At 44.3% G+C, this 14,288-nt stretch overlaps 1 protein-coding gene across 13 annotated transcripts in view; it reads left to right on the top strand.

Moving 5' to 3' along the window:
• Nucleotides 1-14,288, top strand: part of LNX1 (ligand of numb-protein X 1) — a 240,265-nt gene that overhangs the window by 204,529 nt on the left and 21,448 nt on the right. For 7 of the 13 annotated variants that reach the window (XM_021101222.1, XM_021101215.1, XM_021101214.1 and 4 more), the window contains one exon: nucleotides 2,334-2,720. In XM_021101222.1, the coding sequence (XP_020956881.1) occupies nucleotides 2,334-2,720 (387 nt within the window). The remainder of the gene's footprint in view (nucleotides 1-2,333; nucleotides 2,721-14,288) is intronic. The other 6 variants (XM_021101221.1, XM_021101224.1, XM_021101223.1 and 3 more) reach the window with 1 other exon arrangement.

The raw sequence follows: 14,288 nt of genomic DNA, 5'->3' as shown, positions 1-14,288 counted from the left end.
TCCTACTTTAAGTAGCAACAACATAAAACAATATAAAACTGGAGCATAGATCTTCTTCAGTTGTTTTTAGGGGAGTTCGCATCATGGCTCAGAGGAAACAAACCCGACCAGGATCCACGAGGACGTGGGTTCAAATCCTGGCCTCACTCAGTGGGTCAAGGATCTGGTGTGGCCATGAGCTGTGATGTCGGTTGCAGATATGGCTCGGATCTGATATTGCTGTGGCTGTGGCATAAGCTGGCGGCTACAGCTCCATGTGCCATGGGTACAGCCCGAAAAAGACAAAAAAAAATTTTTTAGGGCATATTAATGGAACATTTTGCATTTTATCTAATCCCTCACATTCACACACCCTTCTAAAATAAATTTCCTATAACTTGATGTCTCTTTATGAAAACAAAACAAAACAAAAAAAAAACACAAAAAAAACCCAAGACCCCAAGCGATCCCTGCCAACCCACAGACCTTCCAGAGGAGACAGGTGGAGGGGGGAACAGAACGCCTTACTATTCCCTGAGACTTGGTGGAGGGGAGGATGTGAAGGAGGAATTTTCAGAAGAAGAGAAAGGATAGAGGAAGAGCTGTTTATCAGACAGAAGTCCAATGTGTGCCAAGAGTGATAAGAAATCCCCCTCACTTGGTCATATATTTCCTGTCTGATACTCAGATGACAGTTTCATCCATCCCTTCAGGGTTACTGAGGGGCCAGCTCCTGACACAGCATGAGCTGTTCCTCTGGCAAAGCAATTCTTATTCTTTGGACTAAGAGGAGAAAGAATTTCAAGTGGTCGTTGGAGAAACACTGATAGTCCCGCTGGCCTCCGAGGTGGAGTTCGAGGCAGGGCCCATTCACCACAAGGGACCGTCAGCGTTCAAGCAGCGACACTCTGCATGGCTTCCTCCCAGTTCTATGGAAACTCTGCTGTGGGGGAGGCTCGCATAATGAAAACATCGTGATCCCTATGGCCTTCCACTGGCGCTTGCCGGCAAAAGAGCAGCCAGGACGGTTTTGCAGGCGACCCTGATTTTCTCGTGGTCTGAGTGTGAGGGGGGAAACAAGCCAGACACAGGAGGAAGGGGAGGAGAGCTCACCTGTGCCTGGACAAAGGGGGGAGCTTTGTCTGTGCGCACGGGAGCCTCCCTCCAGCCCTGGAGATGCAGCAGCAGGATGGCCCATGAAAATCCCCCTCCAAGGCTCAGTTGGCCGCAAGGACAAGAAATCTTACCAAACCACAGAAATCCAAGAAGGTTGTTTCTCTTCTGTAGGGCCTCCTCCCGTAAGCACAGAGTGCAGTGCTGCTGGGAAATTTTCTCCCCAAGCCTCAACCACCACTGGGAGCTGAAGCCCTCAGGCTGAGCCTGCTTGGAGTAATTCAAACCCGAAAGCCTCTCGCAGCATCAGCCCTGCAGGTCCTTAGTGAAGGACAACTGAGAGGGCCAAGCTGACGGACATTTAAGTAGCTTAAGAGAGTGTGATCCAGACTTTCAGTAAAAGAGTCTAGAAGTTTCCATTCACATCAGTGTTTGAAATAGCGCAGAGCTGTTTTCTTCTGTCGAGAACATGAGCAAAAGACCTTGGAGGCGAGTACTTTGAGACTTCACACAGGCACATGCACACAGTCACACCTTTTCACACTCATTGCACGTTTGCCAATACATGTACACACACATCCCCCCCATGGGCGTGCACACACGCACACACACACATACACACACACACAGATTACGACCTTTCATACACATTCACACACTTGCCAATACAAATGTATTCATGTACACACACATCCACCCTCCAATACACACACACACACACACACACACACACACACAGAGTAGCGGGGTGGCGAAGTTCCAGTACGCGTGACCCAGGGAGGAAAAAGTCCTTTGGAGATATTTGGAAAAAAAAAATGTCAACTCAGTTGGAATTGAACAGCAAGTTTAATATAATTATTGGAGGTCAATGGGACTTTTTCTTTCCTTCTTTTGCCTTTTCCCACTTTTTCCTTTTTCTTGCCCCCTCTAGATGAAAACGTCAGTTTAGCCAGCACCAGAAATGAGAGTTAGGACTGTATAAATAAATGTGAGGGCCTGTGTAGGGACAGGGCTGAAGAAAGATGGTGTCTACTGAGAGATTTGAAAAGGTGTGCAGGTAACACCCAAGGAAAACGGAGTTAGGAACCCTGTGGGATGATGGGGGTTATCTGGACGTTTGGACAGAGGTTAAGGTGACAGCAGAGCGGTCCTTCAGGAAGGGCCCTGGTGATCTGTGGGCTGGCCTTTTAGGCAGGGTTGCAGGGGGTGGTGCTGATGGCTCGGTCACTCCAGATTCTGAGGGCCCCTTCCGGCAGGTCAATGGGATGGACATCAGCAACGTGCGTCACAGCTACGCCCTGCGCCTCCTGCGGCAGCCGTGCCATGTGCTGCGCCTGACAGTGCTGCGGGAGCAGAAGTTCCGGAGTAGGAATGACACGCCGCCCCTGGACACCTACGGGCCCCGGGATGACAGTTTCCATGTGATCCTCAACAAAAGCAGCCCCGACGAGCAGCTTGGCATAAAACTGGTGCGCAGGGTGGATGAGCCTGGGGTGTTCATTTTCAACGTGCTGGATGGTGGTGTAGCGGACCGCCACGGTCAGCTGGAGGAGAACGATCGGGTATTGGCCATCAATGGACATGATCTTCGGTACGGCAGCCCGGAAAGCGCCGCGCATCTGATTCAGGTGGGTTCCTCGGGGTTCCAAAGTCCCGGTGGGAAACTGCCAGCATGAGCAGGAATGCTCATCACCCTGCCCCATCTACCTGGTTACTGCCCCATGTGACATAGGGTGACTCCCTTTCAAGGAGTCAAGGGTGAAGGGTCAGGTAAGAACATTACTCCAGCAAATGGGTCTCTCAGGGTCATGGCCATTATTACATTGGTGTTGCCAGACATCCAGTCTGACTGCAGGTAAATACACTGGGCTCTGTGTTGCAAGCTCACCAGGTTAAGATCACTCAAGGCTGGCCGGGTTGTGTCATCCTTGTACCCAGTATGGTAGTCGCAGACCCAGGGGTCACTCAGACACATTCTGGACACATCCAAGGCATCTAGTTGTACTAATTCCCATAAGAAGCTGTGTGGTGGCACCCTCCAGGCATCTTGTGGACTAAGGTTGGCCAAGCCTGAGCCTCATCTTCATGGCTAAGCCCAGACCCCTTGGAAAGCCCAAGGGAACTCAAATATGAAGCTAGAGAAGCCCGCCATAAAAGAGGCATTACAAATGATTATTACTCAGGCAAGTTCACAATAACCTGAACTTGGTTCAAATTAATTCACTCTCCTGATGGATGTGATTGCTACCAAGTGCCAGCATGCATCTTGTTGACTCTGACTGGGTCACCATGAGGTTGTCTAACATTCACTGAGCTGCCAGTTTTATCCCTAGAGGGACAGGCTTTGTCCTGGACTCTTATATTCTGTTCCATTTATCCACTTCATTTAGCCAAAATGTATTCTGTTTTTGCTGCTTGCCTAGCCCTGGGTTAAGTGCAGAGAACAGAGGGGTGATAACCTCTTAGGCTGCTCTCCCAAAGGAGCCCACCATCTAGTAGAAGAGGTGACTTTTTCTAAATAACTGCTGTGTGGCGTGATGATGCGTGATGGAGAAATTAAGTATAGCGCTGGTGCAGACAAAGGAGAGATTTTTTTTTTCCTTGGGTGGGGGTCTAAAAATCATTCACAGAGGAGAAAAATCTTCAACAGGGATGTTGAGAGGTCAGAAGTTCTCTAGGTGGATAATGTGGAGAGGGTCATTCTAAGGAGATACAACACAGAAAAATATTTCCCCAAAATTCCAGTTGGGCTACATTTTATTTTATTATTGAAATATAGTTGATTTACAATGTGTTAATTTGTGCAGTATAGCAATGTGATTCATTCATTTATATATATGTGTGATTCATATACTCTTTTCTGTTATGGTTTATCTCAGGATGTTGAATATAGTTCCCTGTGCTATATACTAGGACCTTGTTGTTTTCCAGTCTATATATATAATATTTTGCATCTGCTGATCCCAAATTCCCAATCCATCTTTCCCCACCCCACCCCCCTTGGCAACCATAAGTGTGTTCTCTTTTTTTTTTTAACTTTATTTTATTTTTCATAATGATTTTTAATTTTTTCCATTATAGCTGATTTACAGTTTATGTCAATTTTTCTTTTTTGGTCTTTTTTTTTTTTTTTGGTCTTTTTAGGACTGCACCTGCAGCATATGGAGGTTCCCAAGCTAAGAGTCTAACCAGAGCCACCACAGCCACAGCCACAGGATCTGAGCCGTGTCTTCGACCTATACCACAGCTCACAGCAACACTGGATGCTTAACCCACTGAGCAAGGCCAGGAATCAAACCCGCAACTGCATGGTTCCTAGTCAGATTCGTTTCCGCTGCTCCACCACAGGAACTCCTGTCAATTTTCTACTGAACAGCGAGGTGATCCCGTCACACATACATTGTATATTTTTTTCTCAGATCATCATGCTCCATCATAAGTGACCAGACATAGTTCCCAGTGCCATACAGCAGCACGAGTCTGTTCACTATGAGTCTGTTTCTGTTTCATAGATAAGTTCATTTGTGTCATATGTTAGATGCCACCTGTAAGTGATATTATATGGTATTTGTCTTTCTCTGTCTAATTTACTTCACTTAGTAAGAGAATCTCTAGGTCCATCCATGTTCCTGCAAATGGCACCATTGTCTTTAGAAGTGGCAATAGATAAGGCAGGAGTGGTAGGAGACGCCCACATCATGTGGAGTTTTATAAGCCAGGCTAAGGAGCTCAGACTTTATCCCCAAGGCCATGAGGTATTATTGGAAGTGTTTGAAAGAAAGTGACATGATTTTCTAGAAAGATCTCTCTAGAGGCAGTGGAGAGCTGATAGGAGAGGGGTAAGGTTAGAGGCCTTGTCTTAAGATGCGTTCGCACTTATCCGGCACATCATGTCAGCTTCTACTTAGTGATGAAAGTATTAATATTTCAAGTATAGACCAAGCGTCAGTAGCAGTGGTTGACTGGACTTTGTACCAAGTTCAGTGAAGGATGTTAGAAGACAGAGGCTGCCATCAAGGACTTGATGAGCTAAGTACAAAAATATCTCTCTACACTTGGGTCCCAGTCATGATGTTCTTCCAGGTATTGGCAACTCTTTTCACCATCGTGTGTAGTATCTTTTTTTATTTTTATTTTTTGCTTTTTATTTGTTTTTTTAGGGCCTCACCCATGGCATATGGAGGTTCTCAGGCTAGGGGTCTAATCAGAGTTATAGCTGCCGACCAACACCACAGGCACAGCAAGGCCAGATCCGAGCCACATCTTTGACCTACACCACAGCTCACGGCAGTGCTGGATCCTTAGCCCACTGAGCAAGGCCAGGGATTGAACCTGCAACCTCATGGTTCCTAGTCGGATTCGTTTCCGCTGCGCCGCAATGGAAACTCCTGTGTGTAGTGTCTTATCTGTCTTTTTTTGAGGGGAACCAAGTAGCGAATGAAAGTACTGTTATTTTAGATGTGGGAAGCCTGAGACAGAGGGTGCAAAAGGACTTACCTTGCTGCTTCCACCTGCCAGGATGGGAAGCACACATGGTGCTTTGGCCCCTGAGCTGAGGCTTTTGATGGTATCTCAGTTCCAAGGTGATTCTCAACCTGATGAACATCCATCTGCCTTATGAGGCCTGAGGTCATGCCTTGTGGAGCAGGTGAAGAACAGAACCAGAGTTAGAAGAGGCATTTCCTTTCTGGAGTTTATGCCATCTATTTCCAAGTTCACATGCGCGGGCCCAGCTTCTCTGATTGCCACACTTATATATCCAACTGCTCACTTGGTATCCCCATGCAGATGTCTAAAAGGCATCTCAGATTTAATGTCCAAAAGTGAACCCTTGGCTTCTCCCCACTCCATCCCTTGGCAGATCTGCTCTTCCCTCAGTCTTTCCCCATCTCTGGAAATGGCACCATTACTTGGACCAAAAAGAGTCTTCAACTCGCTTCCACATCCCCTCCCTGACTTCCATCAGCTTTGGTCTGGGCCACAGCAAGAGCCTCTTAACTGGACTCCCTGCTTCCACACTCGATCCCCACTCTGCTCGCCACACAGCAATGTCAGTCCCACCATCTCACCTTCTTGCTCTCAGCCCTCCAAGTCTTCCCAAGACACTCAGGTTACAATTCCAAGTCCTTGGAGTTCCCGACTTGTCTCAGTGGTAATGAACTTGACTAGGATCCACGAGGACACAGGTTCCATCCCTGGCCTTGCTCCGTGGGTAAGGAGGGTAAGGATCCAGCATTGCCGTGAGCTGCAGTGTAGGTTGCAGATGCGGCTCGGATCCACAGTGGCTGTGGCTGTGACATAGGCCAGTGGCTACAGCTCGGATTGGACTCCTAGCCTAGGAATTTCCATATGCCGTGGGTGTGGCCCTCAAAAAACCAAAAAAAAAAAAAATCCCAAGTCCTTACAGGGCCTGCCAAGCAATGCTAATCTGGTCTTTGGTTCTCCTTCCAACCTCATGTCTTAAGCAAAGGGGAGAATTTCTGATATTCTCTCCCTCGCTTAACCAGGCTCAGTCCCACTACCTTCTTGCTACTGCTCAAACATTTTAAGAATTTTCTCAACTCAAGGCTGATGTTCTCGCTGTCCCTCTGATGGGAAGACTCTTCCGAATGTCTGCATCACTGCCACACTTTACTCAGGTCTCCTCTCAAATGCCACCTTCTCAGAGACACCTTCACTGACAATCCCACTTAAAGTAGTATCTTCCACCAGCAACTCCATATCTTCTAATCTTTATTTTTCTTCTACCAACAAGTTATTATTATCTGCCAGTCTAACTAACATAAGATAGTATAGTAGAATATTGCATCTCAAGCAGTGAGTGAAATACCTAGCAATAATACACAAATAATAAATATTTGAATGGAGTCAAATTATTTAAAATGTGGTTATATATAATATATACTGGTTTATAGACTACAAAATATATATTTATAGATTGTAATATATAATTATGTGTAACATATAATTCACACATTAATTCCATCTCAGGAATTTTTTAATCTCTTTTTTTTTCATTTTTAAAGTTTTATTGAAGTACAGTTGATTTACAATGCAGTAATAATTTCTGCTGTCCAAAAAAAGTAATTTGGGAACTATGGTGATTTATGATGGAGCATGATAATGTGTATATGTATGTGTAACTGGATCACCTTGCTGTGCAGTAGAAAATTGACAGAACACTGTAAACCAGCTATAATGGAAAAAATAAAAATCATTATAAAAAAATAAAAAATGAATTCTTAAGGCATAAAAAAGTGATTCAGTTATACATGTAGATTTATAATGTGATCATTTCTGCTGTGCAATGAGATCATTCAGTTATACATGTACACACATCCATTCTCTTTCAGATTCTTTTGCCACATAGATGATCACAGAATATTGGGTAGAGTGTTCTGTGTTATACACCAGGTCCCCTTTGGCCAATCATCCCACACACCTCAGTGAGCATATACCAATCCCAGTCCATCCCTCCCCTCCCCCACCTGGCCCCTTTGGTGACCATAAGATTTTCAAAGTTTGTGAGAATGTTTCTGTTCTGAAAGTAGGTTCATTTGTATCTTTTTTTTTATTCCACATATAAGTGATATCTTCTGATGTTTATCTTTGTCTGTCTAACTTCACTTAGTATGATAATTTCTAAGTCCATTTATGTTGCTGCAAATGGCATTATTTCCTTCTTTTTTACGGCTGAGTAATATTCCATTGTATATATGTACCACCTCTTCTTCATCCATTCCCCTCAGTGTCAAGCCATTTACCAAAAATTAGCACCAAATCTACTTTTCCGTTATTAGTCCCCAAGATAGAACCTCTACTTTGTTGTCCCCTTGAGTTGTCCAGGTATTGGTCCTTCTATGTGCCAGGAGGTATGAAGTACACTAGTGAACAAGAGTGACACAGCCCTGGCCTTGTAGAGCTTGGTATCCAGCCCCATCTCTCCCAGGTACAGTCACATGAGCATTGAGCAAGTGGGCTCGTCTGTGTGTGCCAATGGACTAAGAAAGAGATGATGTTTATGAAAACATTAACCCATGGAAAATGAAGAATCTTTTTTTCTTCAGGAAGGAACAGTACTCTAAGCATGACTTTTCTCTCTAAAAACCAGACTTTTAGGAGACCATTGCTTTTTTTCCTCCCACAGTACACTCGTCAGCTCCCTCTGCAGGTCAGTCAGAGCAGCTCACTTTCTAGAGACAATCCGCCAACCATCCTTCAACACAGGCAAAAGAAAAACTCCCTTACTCAATGTCATTTGGAAAAATTTTGATTACATGTGGGTTTTGATTACACACAGCATTCTAAGTTTATAGATTAGGAACAGAAGAGGAAAAAATGTTTTCCCTGAGAAAGTTAATTTAGGAAATAAAATCTTGCCTAACAGCGGGATTTCCTGGAAGATTCTTCTGCTTACCCAACAAAGCCAATAGGCTTTATAGGCAGGGGAGGAGGAGGAGGCCTGGAGGTGGCGGGGTGGTGGGGGGAGCTTGGGCAAAGCTGATTGGGAAAGAAATGGAAAAAGTGGAAGGCTGCGGAACCTCAGTGAGGCAACTTCAAGCGTGGATTTTATTTATGAGATACTTGTAACACACACCAGGCTGGGGGGATTAAACGAAATACCTCTCAAAGGTTGAGACTCAAATTTCCAACCAGTCCTTGCCGGCTCTGGCCTTGGTGTCCACTCCATGAATCATATTTGCCTTACGAAGAAATTCCCAGACAACGTGCCCTTTCGGTCCTGTTTTCTCCCACAGTACCACGCATTCTGCCTTTTGCTACATTACTTCAGGGAAAAGTTATTATAGAGAAGCCACAACCGTTTTAAATTTGACCAACTTTACATAAGTGGAGCCCTAACCTTGGCTTACTCAGCAGCAGCCCTAAGTGGCCAGACCTCTGAGTTAGACAATTGGAGAGTTGTCCTCAGAGAGGAACCCTAAGAAGAGACAGACATCTCAAATATGGGGCAGTTGCCTTATTTAGCAACTTAGTACAACTTTATTTTTCTCAATCATCGATTTAAGTTTTTTGATCACCATAACTAGAATCTCTGTGTGAAAGAGACAGCTGTGTTGGACTTTGCTGGTGTCATACCTAAAATAATAGGACATAGAAATATGGGCCAGGAGTTTCCGCTGTGGCACAAGGGGATCGAAGGCGTCTCTGGGGTGCTAGGACGCAGGTTCAATCCCTGGCTTGGTTCGGCATTGCTGCAGCTGTAGCATGGGTTGCAGCTGTGGCTCAGATCTGATCCTTGGCCTTGGAACTCCATGTGCCATGCTGTACCCACCCACCCACCCACCCACACACAGCAAAAAAGAGAAAAGAAATACTGGGCGAAAAATTTGAGAGCTTGGAGGGAAAAAGACATCTCAATATCCCAAACCCTTAGGTTCAGCATGTAGCTACCCAGTGTTCAGTATGAGAATGATTTCTGCTGAGACTCATGCCTATTTTGAGATAATCTTTTCTACCTGCAATTCTGGGATCATTGAATTCATATTTAGGAGTTCAACTATATACAGTTAATAAATGAACGTAGTGATGGATTTCAAAATTGAGCATCTCTCGTGCTTTTTTTTTTTTTTTTTTTTTTTTTGGTAGCCAGCTTCCCAGACTTGATGCAGAAGTTGAAATAATTCAAAGCCTTTTGCAGAGGTCGTGATAAAATGGGTTTTCTTTAATATCGGCCAGGGTAATTTTTTTTTCCTCTCACACGAGTTAATCTTTAAATGAGAAGTTATTTCACCAAAGAACAACTGACAGCTAGGTTCTTCGGACTTCTAAAAAGAATGCGATAGACCTTTAGACAGAGCCAAAAATTAAATGATGGACTAGTTACGTTACCTACATTTGTTCTAAATACCTAATTCCAGCTCAGGAGATCTGGGGTAGGACTCTCATCCCCTGGAGCCAGTAAGAATTGCCAATGAAATAAGACCTGACAGTTCGATGCGGTTTTCTTACATCAGCACCACGAATATAAAGTCAAATCCTTATTTAAGCAAATTTTCCTAATGTGGTATTGTAGTAAATTTAAGGCATGTTAAGACCAAACAATACATAGACTTTAAGCCATTCTTCTTGAGCTGAATCCTTAGAGTCCAAATGACTTTCCTATAGGGCTCCAAATTCCATGCTTTCAGGATTAAAGTATGACTTGCAAAACTTCAGTTTTGTCAACTTGGGAGTTTTATGAGTCAGTCTCATTAGCAGCTACACTGCAAATATCAGGGATCTTGAAACTTCACTACCCTTTTTCAACTTGTATATCCCACATGCATTCCCCCCCCCATATGATTTTGTCTTGTTTTGTTTTGTTTTTTTTACCATGGAACAGAATCAATCCAAGTAACTTTCAGGTACCATGAAAAAATGGTATTTGAGGACTTAGGTTATTCTGCTGACTTAAGAACTAAATTCTTTTGTTTGTTTGTTTTTTCTTTTTCGGGCCGCACCTGCAGCATATGGAGGTTCCCAGGCTAGGGGTCCAATTGGAACTGTAGCTGCCAGCCTACATCAGAGCCACAGCCACTCGGGATCCAAGCCGTGTCTGCAACCTACATCCCAACTCACCGCAACACCAGATCCTTAACCCAATGAGTGAGGCTAGGGATGGAACCCACGTTTTCATGGATGCTAGCTGGGTTCATTACCACTGAGCCACAACGGGAACTCTAAGAATTTAGAGTTCTTATTTTGACCTTGGTCCCTGTTGTCTGTATAACCCTGCATAAGTCAGACTATCATTGTTCATTTCTTAGCACTTAAAAGATCTGCTTCTGGGAACCTAAAGATGTACATGGAGCTATTGTCTAGAGGAAAAAAGGATCAAATTGCAGTCTCTAATCTTACCTACGTGTTTCGATTCTAGCGCCCTATTCACCGTTTCTCCTCAAAGCCGCCTTAATTTGCTTTTTCCTTGGCCAGACTCTGGTTGCCCTTAGCTCACTAAAGTAGCTGCTGCCTCTCCAGCAGAAGATATTCATGATTCTTTTCTATTGTGCCAGGCATATGTATGCAAGTACTGAAGTTTCAGTGGCGATCAAATCGACACACACCAGGTTTCTTTCACCAAGCTCCTTTTCTAGGGAAGAGCAGCTCCCAGTTTATTGCTCAGTGAGAGCTATTTCTGGTTCTCGGAATTTCTCTTGCTCACTGGGAGGAGTTTTAGGCAGGGGCTTTGATTCTGTGCCTCTCTGTACAAGTGTGTTGCCATGACGACAGGAATGCCTGCTGACTCTGTTCTTTTTCTCTCATATCAGCCTGTAACCTGGCTCTGATGCCTCCCATTGTCTGTATTGTCACATGGGGGTCTGTGGCACACGTGATCTCGGAGCTGGGTGGCACTGCTGTGATGTGTTTCCACAGTGGTGTCTTGGGACCCTCCCTGTCATCTTCAATTAATCATCCGTCGTGAAGACAGACATCCATGGAGTTCTCGGCTCTGTAGCAGAGACAGATCCTCTGCCCATGTGAAATGGCAAAACGGGAACTCCATTGTGAGGTCATGGGTACAGTTGGAACATCCAAACTTCTCTGTTGGTTAGACCAGGATTTGTCTTCCAGGTTCAATTCTCATATGCATGGCTTACTCAACTTTATTAGAGCAAATCCAGAATTCAAGTTTTTGAGGTGACGTGAACCCATTAAATATTGAAGAAACTAGGAATATTTGACCTGGAAAGGAGACAAGCTAAGGAGGACAATGAGAGTTATTTTTAAGTAGGGTTGTCACGTGGAAATTGATTTGGGGTTGCCTGAGAGGGCATGGTTAGAACCAAGGGGCACAGTGAGAGAAAGGCAAATTGAAACTCAGCTTAAGGACAGACTGGCTAATTAGTGCTGTTGAGAAATGGCCTGCCCTGCCTTGGGACACAGTGAGTTCACTGTCACTGGGGGCACTGAAGCATGAGCTGGGTGACAATATGGCAAGGATTTGGGGGGAGGGGATTGAAACATGGGCTAAGAGGCAATGAGGGAGTAGATGGTAGCCAGCCTCTCTTCCTTATCTGTGACTTCCTAGCTATACTCCAGTTCCCAGACTTGGTGAGCACGAGGTGGGCAAACTGAAAATGACCCTTGAGCCACAGCTGGAAGGGAAGCACTTTGGGCAACCCCCAAAGTGCGGGAAGAACCATCCCCATAGTAAGAACTAGACTGCCTCACTCTGGGATCCTTGGGAAAGAAAACAGCAGGGAATTTAGATGCAGGATGAGTTTTTAAAAGAAATTGTCAAGGAGTCCCATGTGGCTCAGCAGGTTAAGAACCTCACTTATTATCCCTGAGGACTCAGGTTCAACCCCTTGCCTCACTCAGTGGGTTAAGGATCTGGCAAACGTAGTTTGCAGATATGACTTGAATCCCGTGTTGCTGTGGCTGTGGTGTACGCCGGCAGCCTGCAGCTCTGATTTGAATCCCTAGCCTGAGAGCTTCCATATGTCAAGGGTGTGGCCCTAAACAGAGGGGGGCGGGAGGAAAAAAAGGTGGTTGCCAAGGGGGAGGGAGTGGGATGGACTGGGAATCTGGGGTTAATAGATGCAAACTATTGCACTTGGAATGGATAAGCGATGAGATCCTACTGTATAGTCACTTATGATCGAGTATGATGGAGGATAATGTGAGAAAAAGAATGTGAATATATGTGTGATTGGGTCACTTTGCTGTACAGTAGTAAAATGACAGAATGACAGAGCACTGTAAACCAGCTATAGTAGAAAAAATAAAAATCATTATAAAAAAAAGAAAAGACATAAAGACCTCTTATATAAATGATAAATGGGTAGAGTGCTAATTAGAGACAAATTCTTTTTTTTTAAGGCCCTCACCCTCAACATATGGAGGGTCCCAGGCTAGGAGTCGAATCAGAGCTACAGCTGCCGGCCTACACCATAGCTCACAGCAATGCCAGATCCTTAACCCACTGAGCGAGGCCAGGGATTGAACCTGCAACCTCATGGTTCCTAGTCAGATTCGTTTTCACTGCATCACAACAGGAACTCCTTTTTCTTTTTTTTTTTTTTTTTTTTTTTTTTTGCTTAGTAGAGACAAATTCTATAAACAGCTTATATTATTATAAATCCAACTACAGTTCTTATCTCTGTAATGAGAGGGGCCCCTCAGTCAAATGGGGCTATACTGTGTCATAAATGGGGTGTGTGCATAGTCTGCCTGCTCTGGGCAGCTGCAGCCGTCAGGTTGGAGTCATTTGTTTTAGGTGTTTGTGTAGAAGCAGCATTCAGGGGGCACAGTGTGGTAACTCTTAACTTGAAACTTTATGAAGCTCATATGAGCAATGCAATGACTCACTGAAGTCACATGAATTACAGTTTTACCAAATGTTTTATTTAAGCATACACGCTAAAAGCAGTAAATGCTAGAATGTATTTGGTTCAACTCCAGTCTTCCTTTGCAAATGAATAGGTGCAGCCTTTGACAAGGTCATACCTCGAAGTATAGGTACTTAGCCACGCTTTCTCTACCCTAGTTATCACTGGCCAACCAGCCACTGTGTGGACCCCTGCAATGCTTAGTTAATACAAAAACCCCCTCTGCTCCAAGGCACAGCTGTGTAAAATGCCTCTTCTGGCCCCTTGGCATCTTTGATTTCCATCTCTCTGCTCTGGGAAGTTTCTAGTCCATGTTGTATCCTGACAATACAAGCAGTTCTTATCAACTACAATGGATTTTTATAGAGAAAAGAGCCGTCTCCAAGCTGAACACGCTGGAAGATGCTGGCTCCATGAGACATCACAGCAGGGTACTTGCGGATTCCTCCTTCCAGGCATAAGAGATGGGATTGTATTAGTTTTTTATTGCAGTCCAATTTATTATAATTGACTTACAATGTGCCAATTTCCGCTGTACAGCAAAGTGATTCACACACACACATATGCATTCTTTTTTATATTATTTTCCATCATGATCTATCCCAGGAGATTGTTGTTTCTCCCTTCTGAATGTAAAAGTTTGCATCTGCTAACCCTGATTTCCTCGTCCATCCCATTCCCTCTCCCCAACCCTTGGCAACCACAAGTCTGCTCTCTTTGTGAGTCTGTTTCTGTTTTGTAAATAGGTTCATTTGTGCCATAGTTTATATTCCACATATAAGTGACATCATATGGTATTTATCTTTCTCTTTCTGACTTACTTCATTTAGTATGATAATTTCTAGTTACATCCATGTTGCTGCA

Source organism: Sus scrofa, chromosome 8 (genome assembly GCF_000003025.6).
Source record: "Sus scrofa isolate TJ Tabasco breed Duroc chromosome 8, Sscrofa11.1, whole genome shotgun sequence".
NCBI classification, from domain to species: domain Eukaryota; kingdom Metazoa; phylum Chordata; class Mammalia; order Artiodactyla; family Suidae; genus Sus; species Sus scrofa.
Note: the sequence above shows the minus strand (reverse complement) of the source record. Positions and strands in the feature narration are given on the sequence as shown.